At 42.1% G+C, this 17,397-nt stretch overlaps 1 protein-coding gene across 7 annotated transcripts in view; it reads left to right on the plus strand.

Moving 5' to 3' along the window:
• LOC125897062 (kelch-like protein 29) overlaps positions 1-17,397 on the plus strand; it is a 425,780-nt gene that overhangs the window by 380,594 nt on the left and 27,789 nt on the right. For all 7 annotated transcript variants that reach the window (XM_049590111.1, XM_049590112.1, XM_049590113.1 and 4 more), the window contains one exon: positions 11,707-11,900. In XM_049590111.1, the coding sequence (XP_049446068.1) occupies positions 11,707-11,900 (194 nt within the window). The remainder of the gene's footprint in view (positions 1-11,706; positions 11,901-17,397) is intronic.

The raw sequence follows: 17,397 nt of genomic DNA on the forward strand, positions 1-17,397 counted from the left end.
TTTTGGTTGCAGCGTTGGCTGTTCGCCTGACAGACAGGTTGGAGGCTTGGTTTTCTGTGAGTGTAGCAAAGTTAAGAGTCCTTTATTTTAAATATTTTTGGGGGTTCTTTTGCCTTTACTTGATAGGACAGAGTTAGCGTGAAGGGGGGAGAGAGCAGGGATGACATGCAGCAAAGGTGGGTTGGAATTGAACCCGCGGCCTCTGCAGCAAGGACACAGCCTTTGTACGTGTGGCACCTGCTCTACCAGGTGAGTGTCCCGAAAGTCCAGTTTTAATCACAGGCAGTGTGAGACGACAGGAGTTTAAACGTCCAGACTAAAAAAGAAGAAATAAGAGTAAGAACTAGAAAGAACTGAGGCTCAAGTAAAGGATAATGACCGTATTCACCCAGACCATGGCATAAATAAACTTATTTTTCTGCCTCTTGAGAGCATCTTGGTACAAATGGTTGTCGAGTTGTCTCAGATTTATTATTTATGGTGTGAAAGTTTTCGAGTTGGGTTTGAGTTTTTGAAATGATGATGATCAGAAGGCTTAATGTGTGCTTGTAAATCATCATTTGAACCTGTCAAAAACTTTGGAAATGTGTGGAAGTTTTTTTGTAGTTGTTTAAAAAAAATATGTTGAAATTAAATATCAATACTTGATAGAACCTGTCACCTTTGTCTTAATTTCTGATACCTGTATTAGCCTAATAATTGGATTCAATTAGGCCCTAATTGAATTAGTTTGAAGACCTGTGGGAAAGTTTGTCTAAAACTAATGACTGAAACTTGACTGAAATGTAATGACTTTCTGACAACTAAAACTATGAAGGACAAGAGTGACTAAAATGTGACTGAAACTCGCACATTTTCGTCTAAAGAATAAACTAAATCTGAAATAGCTTCTAAATTTAACACTGCGTCTGAGGGTGCGTGTGGGCAGCAGGAAGTGACTGCAAGAGAGACGCAGAGATAGTGTTCATGCGAGTGAGATAGATAGCTGGGGTGTTGCAGGGATTAATGTGAATTTGTAACTTAAGGGCATGAGTTGCTGCTCTGAAAGAATCTGGAGCATCAGCTTCTCTCTGCAGGCGATTAATGCATTGCTTTTTTTTTTTTTTTAAACAGACTTCCTTTGCATTCCAGTGCACGCACTCAGTTTTTAAAGGTTACAATGCTGTTGTTGTGTGTGTGGTGTAAGCATAGTAAACAACTTGAATGAATGCAGGTTTTTGTCTGTGTCATTCCTGTATCTCTCACTACGAGCTGTTTGAATTGCACAGATTTTAATAGCTAGTGTTAGGGATACTGTAGCTATTGTTAAGTGTTTGCACGGCATGCCAGTGTGGTTTTAACTGCAGCACGATGCACTCTTCTGCCACTTAATAGATCTTTTTGTCAGCGTCGAGGTGTATACAGCCTGAGTGGTTTTGTTATCTGAGCGAGGCGTTTTTTCTTCCCTCCTTCTTACTCCCCACTCTCTTTTCTCACTCCATATATGCTGTAGTTTGTATCTCAGGGGAAATGGATACGTGTCAGTATCTCAGAGACTGGCAGCCCATCTATTATAGTTTATCGTGTGTGTTTGTGTGTGAAAGGGAGCGAAGGAGAGGTGTGGAGAAAAGCGTGGCTCATCATCAACACTCCCCAGCAGGTAACCATATTAGTGAATTTGCTGTGATGCCTCGGGCACCTTCTCCATGGTTAGACTGCATCATTTGTGTGTTGTGGTTAGAGAGATACAGACGGCTAGACTATGTGGGTCACGGTTAAAAGATGGTGGGTATGTGGTCAGCTTTAAGAGGCAGGCATTGGTCAAGAATTTGTAAAGTCCTTACAGCCATTCAGTGCTTAGAGTGCAGACATTGTTTTATACTATCTTGACTTCCTGTATCACATTTTATCACACTTACTGATTTATGCTTTTTATATTTATTCCTTCTTTCTATAGCATCTTGATTCTGCTCCATCGCAGCTGCTTCATAAACAGAGAGAGGAAAAACAAAGATGGCACACACACAAGGCTTTTAGACGTGTAATGCCACCGAGCAAATCCAATGGAAGGCTGCATAGCGGCGCTTTACTGCATCGATTAATTTTTATGCTCTCTGACTCAGATGTGCATTTCCAAGTTAATGTTACAAAGTCAGGGCCCGAGGGGCAATATCTGCTTATGCTCCACATTTTCGCAGCTCGCCTGTGATGATGTCATCCCTGAGTGACACAGTCTTAGCTGTGGAAGCCCACGTCCAGGCACATGTTCCAGTTTTTTGAGGACAGGAATGGATTTTTGAAAAAGAGCACAGCTTGTCTTCCAGCGCTCTGCTGAGATGCAGTTTGAAAAACAATCTTAAAGAAGGAAACTCTAGAAGAGACTTAAATGGAGATAAATAGCTAGTTCAACTGATTTCTTTTATTTCCAGAGTCACTGGCCCTGATTGCACAGTGTCCTCTCAGTTGTTACCCTCACCTGCAAACTACTGAAACAGAGACTTACACTCAGGCTCATGAGGAGTTAGCAGCTCGGGAATATGGTCAGCAGCCAGACCTATAATGGCTTTAAAGCAGGGGCCTTTAACTCAAAGAGAGATTGATGGAGTTGCACTTGAGATAATTCTCTGAATATTTTTGCATCTTCTCTCGTTTGTGTTTGCCTCTAGCTGCTAAGTCAGCGGCAGTTGTAGAATGCTTTCATGCATTAGCCTCCCCCCTCTGCACTTTTGCTTATGGTTTCTGAGGTGGACAGAAGGTCAGAGTCTTTTGCTTGAAAAGTTATGAATCGATCCATTATGACTCACAAACAATCACTCATCCTTCCTGATAATACAAAATTTTAGAGGGTCAGTTCAACCGATAATCAAAAGATTTATAAATTTTTCCTCTTACCTGTGGTGGTATTTATGAGTCTAGATTGTTTGGTGCGAGCTGCAGAGTGTTGGAGATACTGACCGCAGAGATGTCTGCAAGGTTTCCCACACATTCATCTATTTGTGGTGGCCTGCCACAATTGAAACATCAGCTGCCACATTTTGATTTTCTACTTTTGGAGCTGGACTGTTCATTAGGAGCGCTGTTGGAAAATATATTCATTGTTCAGTTAGACATTCATCCTCAGTCTCGCAGTGCAGAGCGTACTCTGGGCACAGACGGAGCAGCAGAGTGGCAGGCAGAGTGAAAATGAAACTTAACTGATTATTGCGCTGGGTTTGAGAGTGACAGAGTTCGCATTCACTCTCAAACAGCTGCTCCTCTTATCCATCAATGATCTGATCAGCTCTGATGATGAGCCCGCAAGTCAAACTCCACAAACTGCTTTTGAAATAAAAAAGGAACTCATGAAGAGTCGAAGAGAATTCACAGACCCACAGACACCTCCAAAATTAGAGAGGAGTCACAGACTGATACACAAGGACACACAGGCAAGAAGAAAATGGAAAGTTGGCAACCTCCGCACCTTGACAGCTACTGCCACATATAAATTCTAATTTTGTGCGAAACACTGTCTGCCGTGTCTTCAGTATAATGGACCTAGATGGCACTCGGCTTGTGGTGCTCAAGGCGCCAAAAACTATATTTGAAAAACTCAACTTTAATGTCTCTTTCCAGAAATCATGACTGGTCACTCAAGCAGTTTCATGTAGGAGCTACTTTCTTTCTACCGAACTACACCCACCAACCATATCACTGTGCAGAATGGCGTCTTCCTGGGCTGAGCTGTAACGTTAGCTAGCTCAGTGGTGCTAGGTGTGCTAGCAGTAAATGCAAGCTTCCGCCTGTGCAGTGATACAGTTGGTGGGTTTAGTTTGGTAGAAAGAAAATAGTTCCTACATGAAACTGCTCACAACAACTTCTGCGGATTATCTTTAGAAACTGGGTCATGATTTCTGTAAAGAGACATTAGGGTTGAGTTTTTTGGCGCTACAAGCCGAGTGCCATCTACTTCCATTATATCGGAGAGAAGGCAGACATCTCTATGGCTCATATCTCCAACACTCTGCAACTCACACTGAAACAATCTAGACTGATTAATAGCACTACACTACTAGAGGAAAAGCATGTATTTGTGATTTGGGGGTGAACTGTCCCTTTAAATTCACTCCAAAACTTTGAATAGTGTTACATGCATACGCCTGTTTAATCTTGTAATGAGTCTTGTTGGGGCTTACGAAACCAGCCACCAAATACCTATATATATGTGGTTTATTTGTGAATATGCCAGATCAAGCACAATCCACTCCCACCCCTCTGCATTTAACACCTGGTATTTATACTCTCTCCATACTGTAGGCTGCAGACTGGCACATTAAGGTTGGAGCTAATTCTTCATGTGCACAGTGCAGAGCATGCAAGCAGGTGGGGGGATTGAAAATCTGTCTGCTGTCAACGTAAACAAACATGGCAGGTGTGACTGTACATTTCGACGGCAACCAACCAGCTTCACCTGGGTCATTGGGGAACAAAGGCCAAAGAGACGTAAGCTGGTGCTCTTTTACCAACACAATCGCACTGCGTGGGTCGCTTTTACACCTGGCTCACACTGAATTATAACTCCTGTTGGTTGACATGTCAGTCTCAGTGCGTGCTGCGAGAATTAACATGTTTTTCTTTATCCCGATTACAGTACATGCTCAGAGGCAAATCTCGTTCAATGTCTGGCCTCTTTCTTTCATTCATAATCTCTGTCTACCCTTCCTATCTGTCGCTCTTTCTGTCTCCTTCCCGACATAAAAGAACACAATCCCACATTGTTTGTTCTGTTGTAACCCCGCAGTCGCATTTTCGAGATGATTGTCCCTGCGTGATGAAACAAGCCCTGTCAGGAGCTACAGCCGATTACATGGCTTCATGCAGTGATCAGTCTTTGTGTATAAACACTTTAGAAAAAAAGCAATCGATGCAGTGCAACATGTTGATGGATAAACTCCAACAGTGTCTTAGTGACAGAGACAAAGCTCTGTCTGCCTTTTCTGTCTGACGGAGAGCCTCAGAGTTTAGAGCAGTGATATAGTCTTTGTTTTTGTAATGAACGCAGTACTTTTTTTTCTGTCTCTCTCCTTCCTCCTCTTCCTTTGCCCTGGAGATATAATCAGACCATATACACCCACTCTGAGAATCTTTTTAGTGTCAGTCCTAATGTCACGGTTCATATTAAATGCTTGATGGCGAATCACACGTGTAATGAATTCAATCAGTTTCGCGACCTCTGAGAACGTCTGAGACGGTTTCTTCTGACCTGCACATGTTCCTCTTCATCAGAACTCCTGACCCTGTTGAGTGCGTGACAGCTGTGCCGTGTTTACGTTAATGGACCCTTAAAACCTATTTTCTTGATCCTCTTCTCACCAGATGGGGTCTTAAGGTGATGTGGGGTGTGTGAAAATTTAGAAATCCAAGACTCAGTGGGCAGTATCTGAAACTATCAGCGGTGGACTCAAGTCCGTCCCAAGTAGCAAATTTGAGGACACTTGCTTGACTAAGGGCTCATTTATGCACAAGGTTTGACACATGTACGGACGTGGGTTGAGCGTTCTGTCCGTACTCTGCGTTTATATTTGGGCATGTTTCCTGAAAGCTTGCGGATACAGACAAAACTGAGCAGTACCAAAGGAGATTGTGGAGGCTGTGTAGCATTGTTCAAGCAAGACACGACCATAGGAGACAACAAAGACATTTAAATAATCGCTGAACCTAACAAATCGGTAATACAGTGAAAAGAATTCTCTGTTTGTATGTAGAGATGTAGCCACATGTCACATGGCCACAGACACCGACGTGCACAACACTGCCTCCATTAAAAGGTACAGTATTACAACCTCCTCCACCATCCCCTTGTTTGTTGTTTTGTTAAACTTTGGACTCCGCCCTCTAGTGCCATCTATTAGCTGTATCTATGCCATTATGAAGGATGCATGGACCATCATAGCACAAAAACAGGTTCAAAGTTCATAAAAGGTGAGTCTGTTTTCCCCAAAAATATATTTTACAAAGGAAATGACTAAAGATACAACATTTGAGTTATAGGGCCCTTAAAAGCTGCCAACAAAACATAACTCTACTGAAAAATAAGGCAAATGAAACTAGACGTGATCTCAACAGACAGGCTTGACAGAATGGGATGATGGGGCAACATATGTACTGACTGATCAGACCAAATTAAACACAAAGGGGAGAACAGACAATAACTAAGACTAACACAAAGAAACCCTTAATCCCCCCCCATGATGTCACAGCTCGTGGAGCAGTCCGTTGGATGGCCTTCTGTAGAAAAGCAGGCTCCGCCCTCAGCCCCATGTTTTGCCCAACTCCAACCAGGAAGTGAATTCAGGTAACTCAAAGACAAATAGTGTGTATCAAATCACATACTTCCGTTAGTACACTTCCATGTAGTATACTATGTGCACTATGTACTTATTGGTGTAGTACGCGAATTTAGACAGATTAGTGTTGTCTCAAACCAAACACAGCTATTGTGCACTCACCGGAAATGACGACGCAAATTAGCTAGTTAGCAAACTAGCATTAGATTTCACGTTATCGTTCGCGGTACCAAATTATTACAGACTGCTAAATTAACCCAATAAACATACTGCTGTCTTATACCTGACAACAGTATAGTGGTGCTTAGTGCTAAAAACACATATATAACTTACATTTGTACAATGCAGCGATGTTCACACAAGACAGTCCTCGGCCGCCATTTCCAGTTTGAAAAGTGGTCCCTCCCCTTCTGCTACTTTGCCAAGATGACGACCATTCAGGATGAGAAGTGTCCATAGTTCCACGCTGTTCTTGACCGTTTTGAGTGCACCATCCGGGTACTCATAGTGCACACATGCCAGCTGGTATCAGCTCATTTTGAACTATTAACTTATGATTATTTTCATTATGGTTCAGTCTGTTTATTGTTTTTCCATTAATCAATTGATTGACTCAACAGTGAGCAATGGCATCATAATGAACTGGAGCCAAAAGTGACACCTTCACAGTAGCCATGTTTCCATCAGCCTGTTTAGATGCGCATCTAGAAGTATCGCATTGGAAAATTATGATGGAAATGACAAAATTCGAATTAAAATCCCCTGATTCGCACAAACTAAAATACGCTCGCTTTAGCCAGGTTTTGGTTGATTCAAAAAAATGTTGATTCGCAAAACGGGGGATGGAAACAGTTATGAACGAATTAAGTCTGACGTAGTGCACCTCTCTCCATGGTGATATCCACACTCCGGGTCAGGAAGGCGGTAATGCATTTACAAGCTGGTTGCCAACCAGACTTATTTTGTTTCCAGTTCTGCAGAAAACTCGCGTGAGTTCGTAGTTTTCACCAAAGTCTGTACATTTAATGGAAACACACAGGATTCGTATTTCTTTTAATGCGCATTTCCCAATGATTCGAATCACTTTTGGATGGAAACATAGCTAATGTTTTTTGTTAGTTTAACCTCAACATTATCACTAATACATTACAGTTATTAGTATTATTCAAAGCAAAAGTTTGTGGAGCTGGAACCATGAAATGTTTTTGCCTTAAAAATGCCAATTAATGTTCTGTCAGTTCATCAGTCTACTCATAGTTCCTGTTGTACTTGTACATTTTCTTATTTTTTTTTGTGTGTAAAAAATCTTAATTTGTAAAGTAACTAGTAACAAAAGCTGTGGGGGAGTAAAAGGTACAATATTTCCCTCTGAAATGTAGTGGAGTGGAAGTAGAAAGTGGCATGAGAAGAAAAGACTCAGATTTGTACTTTCCGTACCTGAGTAAATGTATTTAGATACATTCCACCACTTTATTTTATCTTTGTGACTTTGTGAGTATGACCTGTTTGACCTGATCTTGACTTGCCTGATTTTCACCACAGTGACTTGAACTTCCTTGAGAATTTCATGTGTGATTTACTCCCTCCTCTTAAAACTGCACCCACAAAGTCCTGTGAGAAGATCAGCTCAGTTTCTGAGTGCTAATTGTGTAAATAAGGATGTTTTATTCAGTAGTTAATGTTATTTTACCACTCTGGGGCAGCAGGAACTATCAACACAACACTGACATATTATCACCTCATGAAGTTGTTTGTGGTGAACATGTTTCTATTTACACATCCAGGTGACACAGAGCAGTGTGAGCAATTATGTGGAGTCATGAAATTCAATATTAAGTCTAATTTTAGCTCCCTACAAGAAGGAAATATCTGGCTCTGTAGCAGTTGTTCACCAGCGAGTCACTAACTGTGTGTGTTCGGTGCTTGGCAGGTAGTGCACACTCAGCTCACAACAGCCTTTTTCAAGAAAAGCAGCTGTTTTCTGTGGCTTGAAACAAGAGTGTGGAGAGCAGTGAGATTGAACCAAAACAGTGGTGGGCCATGACATCAAAATAATTAGCATAGAGCTGAGAGGGAACTGCAGAGTCGGGTTATAGTATTCTGTGGATTCATCGCTTCAGGACACCTTTTACATTACAGTATCCCCGAATGTAAACTGTGGCTATTAGCCTGCCATTGGTTGGCTACTTAGGCCGTTACTACCACTACCAGCACTATCTGAGTGCTGCTGTTTTAAAATCCTCTTTGCTTTGGGAGACAACAAAACAACCTCAGAGCTAACATCCTCTACGCTGAAAATGCCAAGTTCAGATGAAGGATTGGTTCGTGCAATAAACCATGTCTGCGTTGTTCTTTTGGCTAATCCTTGTAAAACAACTTGTGAGCACTCGTAAGAAAGCTCAGACTCTGTATCATGGGGCTCTCATGTGCAATGTTGATCTGTAATATCGTATCACGATGAAACTTCCTATTTACACCCCATTATATTTGTGACAGCTTTTTACCCTGGCAGCTACATGCGCCAGTGACTTCACCGGCATACCGATCCATTCAACTTCGCACGAACTTCTGTTTTACCATCTTAAAAATGTTCTGCAAGAGCCACGTGAAGCTAGCAAATTGTCCATGGTTTTAACAGATCCATTGAGCTCCTGCTCTGTCGGATGCACGATGGTCGCATGCCAAAAGACATACTGTACGCAGAGCTAACATCTGGCAAAAGGCCAATTGGCCATCCTCTGCTTCGGTATCAGGATGTCTGCAAAAAGGATCTCAAATCCTTCAACATCAATCCTGCCACCTGGGAAGATGCCGCTACAGACGGTCGTCTATGGCAGCAGGCATTCCACACCGGACTGCAGACCCATGAAACAACCTTGTCTCAACAGTGAGAAACAAAAAGAAAGTTGAGATCGCAGCAAGTCACCATCACGTCCTCAACATCACAGAATCCGGCCTACACTTGTGACATCTTTGGCTGGGTCTGCCAGTCCAGGATTGGCCTTCACAACCACAGAAGACGCTGTGTCCAAATCTATCTCCCAGGCACAAGAAATCTATGGTCTTACCAGACCGCGATGCCGATGATGAGCTCCTGCAGAGCTTAAGTATAGACAGGCTTCACATCTAGAGCACTGACAATCAAATTATGTTTGTCTTTGTTTATCATTAAATGTTGAACCAATCAGTCGACTACTCCCTGTGGTGTTTTCTTTTATGGAAAATTAGTCACTTTAGTGATGGTGCTTGCCCACCCACATGCAAATGTTACACCAAAACAAGTTCACTCCTGGTGCTATTTTACAAGGGCACAGTTGTCGAATCCTGGGCTTAGCACCACCCAAGACAATTGTGATTGTTTTAAAGACCTACAAACAAGCTGGAGCATTTTTCCCCCCATAGCAGAATGATAATGTGTGCTTCCAGACCTTTCTCTAGGGCTGTGGAGATAGGTCAGGCTACTTGGGATAAATATGAAAATGAATTGATTAGAGCAGCTTTAACTTTGTTGCTTATTTAGGCACTTGTTTTAGATAAAATCTCAAGATCAAAAACCAAATGTGAGGATATGGGTAATATAAGAATAGCCAAGAAAACCGCAAGAGACTATCTCTCATATTGTCTAGCTAACTTAAACAATATAGATGCTTTGTTTTTGTGCTTAATTGAGTGTTTAGTATTTCTTTTCTTTTATCATTTCTTATCATGTCCAGCTGTTTGCAGCGGTCCTATTGGCCTTTTGTCTATTGCGTAATCAGCCTCACTCAGCAGTGTCTGACCCTTAAATTTATGAACCTCCCTCAATGTGGTCCGAGGGGTAATTACATCTGCCAGAGAATGAGACACGTGTTCTGTCTATCTCAGCAGGGCTCAGTTACTCAACCTGATGCTGGTGTGTGTGTGTGTGTGTGTGTGTGTGTTTCTGTTTAAACAGTACTAATTGGCACTCTTGAGTGTTTCGAGTCCACCTCTCCCAGAGTCTCTTCTGTCACCACTTTCTCAGACTGCCAGTCGATTTAAACCCATCCCCGCAGCAGGTGTTGCCAAGAACGTTATCAGACCCCCAAAGAGAATATTCCCAAAGGCTAATTCACTCGTCTCCTCTCGCGCTTTATCTAACGGCATTCTCACAGGAAGGTGGATGCAAACAGAGCTTCCAGGTGTCTTTTAAATTCAGCCTGACTTTAAATGCCACAGGAGTTGCAACAGTAAAGCATCCGTAGACGGGGAAAAAAAAATATCTTTGCAGAAAAGAAAGTCGACACCTGTGTGCTCGCTGAAATTAGGCAACACGCCCACTGAAGGTTATTGAACCCAGGGAAGACTTCAGACTTAAATTCCCTTTAAGTGACAGTATGCGAGTCAACTTTTTTGAGCAGTAAAGCATTCCTCAAGTGTTTGATGTGTAGGGTTTGTTGTCCTTCGGGACGTTGGCTGCAGTTTTTCATGTAAAGGTGTTTTTCTTTTGTAACAAAGAGACAACCTTGATTAAGAAAGCTCGCTTTGGTCTGAATGGATGTTTTAATCACAGATCCTGGATCCGTTTGTGGCTCTTTAATGAGGCCTTCTCCAGCTGGAAGGCTGTCGGCGCGGCTGCTTTGATCAGTGGCCCATGGACACCGGATTACACTGCTAACACACTACGCTAATGGAGCCACGGGGCAAAAAAACACACACACACACACACAAATACATGTCTAAACACATGCAGCAGGCACACCAAACAGGAATGCAAATTTGGGAAATATACACATAAACACACACTCAACCTCTGACAAGGGCACAGTCGCATAAGCCAGTGTCTTATTCTCATGCAGCCCATTGTGTCAGGCCCTTTCATCTGTTTGTGCCGGTTTGGGTCGGCTGAGTTTTAGGCTCGGCGTTGAAGTCTCTGCCAAAGAGGGCTCAGTGAGAAAGGTCCGGGGCTCAGCGCTGACACACAGCCCAACTCTAGAGACTAATGGCTTGTAGCTCCCAACATATGTTGCTTTGTGTAATTGCTTTAATTGCTGTCATTGTACGTAATGGTTGGTCTTTTTCATCTTCCCTGGTGGTGTAGGCATTCTGCTAATTATATCTGTCAGCCCTGCAGCCAAAACGAGCATTTCACATCGAATTCAGAGCAGTGGGAACTTTAAAATCGGAGTGTTTCTGTACTGTTGGTGTTTGTGTGGGTGACTGCGGAGTGTTAGTTTATGATTCATTAGAGTTTAGGTAATTTAGAGACTCCCCATCGCGGATCTCTTTAATGGAAGTGGGGTGAAGTTTGAACCTTGACCCGTTATTTCTCTCTTATTTCTTTTTGCTCTGGTTTTTAATTCAAATTCATCCAAGTTTGAAATTAGTATAATGGTGTACTAAAAACTCAAAACATCTAAAATTCTTGTCTTTTTTCTCACTCCAGGTACGACACCATCACCAACCAGTGGGAGACGGTTTCTCCTCTTCCTAAGCCAGTCCATTCTGCAGCAGCCACGGTGTGCGGAGGGAAGGTCTACGTGTTTGGGGGTGTGAACGAAGCCGGGCGCTCAGCGGGGGTCCTCCAGTCCTACGTACCACAGAGCAACACCTGGAGCTTCATTGAATCACCGATGATAGGTAAGACAGGTGACAGCACCCACAGTCTTTGAGCCTGTTTAGGGCCATGACACACCAAGCCAATGGTCGGCCGTTGGTCAATGTCAGACTGTTGGTTAACGCTTCAGTTTTGATGTTTGTCCCATATTGTTGGCACTTGTCAGCCCCTGTCAGCCCTTATCGGCCCTTGATAGCTTTGTTCAGCTGATTCGACACATTGAATCGGCATTGGAGACAGTGAAGCCCAACAGTAAATTAAATCACTCTGATTGGCAGTTCAGTTCAGTGCATGAGAAGAGAAACGGAAGTGAGGAAAGTAAACAAACAACCACAATTAAGAGGGCGTGAGATCGAAACAAGCTTGTTATTACATAAGATCTCTTTTTTTTTTTTTTTAGAAACTGTCATTGTTTGTGTTGCTGTTCACTGAAGCATGGTAAATATTTTTGTTTTTTCGGCATCCAGATGTGTTGTTAATGTACTATCTGGCTAGCTAGCGTCTTATATCCATCTAGTCGGTCTTCCGTTTTTTTTAATGATAAATACAAAATACCACAACCTGCTGGTATGGAGAGCTATTTCCTCTCACACGGATGCAGTTCATACGTACTAGTTGGTCAGTTGTTAATTCTAGTCTTTGTAGTGTGTTCAGGTGCAACTTCTTGGCCGAGACACAGGCGACATGAGGCAATGCAACAGTTGGCCTTCATCGCCACCAGTTCTTTGATGACTGTTTGGTGTGACGGAGCTTTTACACAAGGCCTCCAGGAAGTGTGACCGACTTTGAAGCCCATTTGACATAGTGGCCAACCTATGTAACTACAACTTGCGGGTTTGTCACGTGAAGCCATTGAGCCCCAAAAGACTTTTTCGTATAGACCTACGTTGTGAAAGAGACCTCTGTAAATCAGTGGATACAGTTTTTTATCGTCACAACCCCCACAAAACGACTGGTTTCACTCTCTTTGATCCATTCGGTCTGATAACATTTTGAAAGTCTAGAAAGGTTGCAAGATTAAATCATTCTATCCCCATTCAAGTTAGCAGACAGCTAAAGCGGAAGTTAGCTGCTCGTCTGACAAAGTGTCTAATGTGCTTGGTCTGTGGGCCAAATGATGCAGAAGATCTGGGTAATTTTACTGCTGGGAAGTCGAACCTTTTTGACTGCCTGCACCACTGAGCAACTTTCATAGGAAGAAACAGAGCCCAGCCTCCAACGCGGTACCCAGTTCTCTTTAGACAGCCATGATTTATACCTGGTATTAGCATGTGTTTTGGTGATCCAAACACAAGTAGACAGCCGAGACACATCGCCGCTCACACCTGTTTCTATCTTGCATCTCTAGCTGACGTCTGTTGTTCAGGTTTCTTCACTTATGCTTGGAGGTCAAAGGGCCCTGCGCACATTTATTACATCCACACTCTCACTAGCTGCATGCTAATCACATTAGCGGCTGTTTCTGTTCAGCTGGAGATATCACTGTCAGCAAATTCAATACATGTCCTTCCATAGGGCGAAACAGTGGATGGTCATGCAACACTTTGCCCAACTTTTCCTAAAATGGTTAGTTATAGAACGTTAGAGCACTGTCACCAACTTAACCACTATGTCGTGCACTGATATTGTATTTTTTTTGTTACTTGTTGGAGAAATGATCTGTGGTCAAATGTCCAGACCACCTCGTCAAGTGCTTTGAGTGATCACAGTGCGTCTTGGTGGTCATATACAACTGTATTTAGCACTGTCCACTTGTGTTCAAGTCATCCAAGCCTCCTGTCAATATCAGGTGTGAACAGGCTCACAGTCATAAATGTGGTTTCACACACAAACACCAACCCAGTGAAGAGATGTTAAGCCCTGAGGGGACATGTTGCCTTTGTTACTGTCACTTTTTGTAAGATGACAGAGCCGTTGTTTTCCTGTTAAATCAGCGTGTACCAGGTTGTGATTTGATATTCCCAAATGTGTGGTTTCTCTTTCCTCATTATGGTCTCACATTTCCCATTTGAAAGAGAATTACCCCCTCGCCAGCTAAAAAAAAACATGAATATTAATGTTGGCTTTTTATTACAAACGTAACACCAAAACTGGAAAAGGCACATATTGCCACATTATTGTACCCATTTATATGCATGCATTCCTTTAATCCTTGGTCACTGACATTGTGCTATCTCGTTAGAGAGCCTTTGGGCTTCCATTATGGTTGCCCGGTTGCCTAGCAACAGTGTTCTCACAACTCTACCCACTTGAATACCTTCCATATCATGTGCTTGACTTCTCCTGTCGAAACCAACTCCCGAGTGCCATTTGAAGGCAACATATTGTCAAACTGTAGATGACTTTATGAGGCTGAATCTTTAGTGGGAGCCTCATGTTTCCTTTGCACTTCATACATAAGAAATCCTCTTCAGTTTAAGTGTGGGCATCCTCTGTTGGTCATTTCTATATTTTAGTGTTATCAAGGTGTCTGTCTTGTCTGCTGAGGTGAAGATGAAAGCAAACCTCTTGATTAGGATGTCCTATAGTTCTTCTCAGTTATAGGTGCAAGGAGAAGATAGTGGAGGAAATGCAATATAATAAATAAAACATGTTTTCTTTACTTTTAACTTTACTGTATTATCACCTGAAAATATAAATTGTTGTGTTTTCTGTACCTTAGAATGAGCTGTTCCTGCACAGGGAGCTGGTCTGTGTCCATGAAGTCAGCCACCATGATTAGCAGCCCCTCTACGGCGAGCTAAACAGCACTGGAAAAATCAGATTTTTAATATAAAACTGCTTTATTCAGTGTTTTTACCTGTTTAAATCATCTGGTCTGTTTGTTTTCACAATAATTCGTCTTCTGCTAACAGTGCCTGAACATCTGGGCCCAGTTGTTCAAAAGATTTAATCTGGATCAGAATGATAAGGATTTGGAAATCCAAAGTTTTGCTATCTAAGATCAGCTAATCCATCCTGCTTTCGCACTGGTTTCTCAAAGCATCACTGGATGCACACACACACACTTGATCCAGAAACAAACCTTCCAAGATTACCAAAGCTAAATAACCAGTGCTCTGAATGGTGCCACATATCACAATGTGGGGATTCTACCAACAAACACACTGCAGTTACCACTTATCTCCATATGTGCTACCAGAGAAAGTGAAACGGACACCTTGGAGATTGCAAATTTGAATAATTTTTGTTTCATAGTGACAGCTATTTCTTTTTTTATGTATTGAAAAGCTTATTAGGTAGCCTTATGCCCACTTTATCTACTTTATGAAAGTTACTTTTAAAGCAGGCACCCAATGTACAAAGATTGTACCCGTGCTGCAGTGGCTGCAGGCTCAATTTCAACCCACGACCCTTTGCTGCATGTCATCTACCCACTCTCTGCCCATTTTAAGCTGTATTTGTCCTATCCAATAAAAGGCAAAAAGCCCCCCCCCCAAAAAAAATCTTCAAAAAATGTATATAGATTTAACCAATTTGAAAGTTTTGTTCATTTTTCTTCCTGAAATCCACTCTGAATCCAGCCCTCTGCTGGGATCAGGTTAATCCTGATTTTCTCGATCAAAGGTTTCCTGATCCGGCTAAGAAGTTTAGAACACACCAAAAACTTAATCCAGGTTGAAACCAATATTGGATTACATGATCTAATCCGATTTCAGAATCCTTTTTTATTTTCGTTTAAACAGCCCATTTTCAAGATTTGATCCAATCTAATGGCAAAAATCCAATCAGATTATTTTTAAACAAGTGGACCCTGGATCGTAAGAAAAAACCCATAAGACACACATTAGAAGGTGCTGGGCTGGCGGCCTATCTGCGACAAGCCAAACAGCGTCAGAGGAACACTGATGTGTAACATCAAAGTGCTATATTAATGTTTCTATTGGTTTAAATCACCTGATCTGTTTGTTTTCGAGAGAGAGAGAGACCTCTGTGGATAATTCAGCTCCCAGTAAAAACCTCCTGAACAATGAAAACTAAAGGGATCCTAACTGGGAGTTCATGTTTGGCTTATGGAAGAAGTTTCAGCTGGTTGCATTTTGCAGTCCTCGCCCCTAGATGTCACTAAATCCAACACAGTGCTCCTTTAAAGATATACCTAAAACATTTGAAATGTAAATGGAGGGATATCTTCTACAAATGTATTTTTTGTCCTCAATATTAGGGTTTGTCTCAGTAAAAATGTTGACCCACACACATGAGAAAATTCAGTGGTCAGTGTATGACCTTTTCCATCCCTGCTGTTTTCTCTTTATCATTATTACCATCCCACTCAGTATTTTTCCATTGTTCCCATGTTACTGCTCCATCATTATAATGAGAAGACCATCCCTGAAGTGATAGGTAGGTCCGACCCTAGCCTCTGACATGTTATTGGCCAAACTCTGTAGTTATTCACCTCACAAACCTGCAGCCACATTCCACTCGGAGCCACCAGGGACCTGTGAAGGACGCGGCACCAGAAAAAAACACTTTACCAAGCTGCCATAACTCCAAGGTAGCAGGAAAAACACACAGTGTACAACTCTATGTGATTCAAAACACTGACAGCTGTGTTCCCAGTGCAATGATGTTATCCACAGGCAGAGTGTTTTTTTCCCCAAAATTTATCCTTGAAAAGTGCCGCACAGGGATGATTGCCATTGATTTGAACATATCCTGCAAGTCTTTTTCTTTTATGTTTTGGCCAGGACAACATAATTAGACACACATATATATAGACATATGTGAAGTTAAAATCCAACCAACAAAATTCCTTATGTAAAGCAATACTTTGATATTTTGGAAAATTTTAATAAGTAGTTGCTTTCTTGTGAAGACTTGAGACGGTCCACTCCCTAAAAACAACACCAATAGGTCATTTGTACAAGCAGCTCATTGCAACCCAAATGTACGTTTAGTATAGGCACTGATCTCTAGAGGCTGTAGTAATTATGATGGGAGCAAAGGTGGGAGTCAGGTGACAGTATAAAGAGTGAGAAAGTCCACTCAGGGAGGTGGTTGGGAGGGATAGACTAGTCAAACAAACATAGGACTTTCATCCAGGAGACCGCTGTTCTCGTCCTGTCTGATACCAAAAGTCATTGTTGACTTATTATTGACTCACATACATACAAGTAACCTTATGCAGCTCTCGTCCCAAATACCAGCATCGCATATTCATCATTTACTTCACTCTGAAAAGGGGCTCATAGCAGAGACAAAGTTTCTGGGCATCAGTGTTGAGGGAAGTGCCTCTGCACCGCCGCCGTAGTGATACGAGAGCAAATTATTGTCAGGAAACACATGAATTCAAAAACATTTTGACCCAGTGTTTCTCTCTGATGCATACTGCTCCGAGTGTTGCCTGCAGCAACAGTATGCCAACATTTGAGATATTAATTCTACTTTTTAAGAGCAGTATTTGGACAGCTCTCAGATCCATCATTTGCCACAGCATCTGAAACGGCATAATCCAGCATGAAATATAGAATTTTTATTTGTGTGGAAATTTAATTGAAATGAACATAAACATAGGCT

The sequence above is a fragment of the Epinephelus fuscoguttatus genome, linkage group LG11 (genome assembly GCF_011397635.1).
Source record: "Epinephelus fuscoguttatus linkage group LG11, E.fuscoguttatus.final_Chr_v1".
Classification (NCBI taxonomy): Eukaryota; Metazoa; Chordata; class Actinopteri; order Perciformes; family Serranidae; genus Epinephelus; species Epinephelus fuscoguttatus.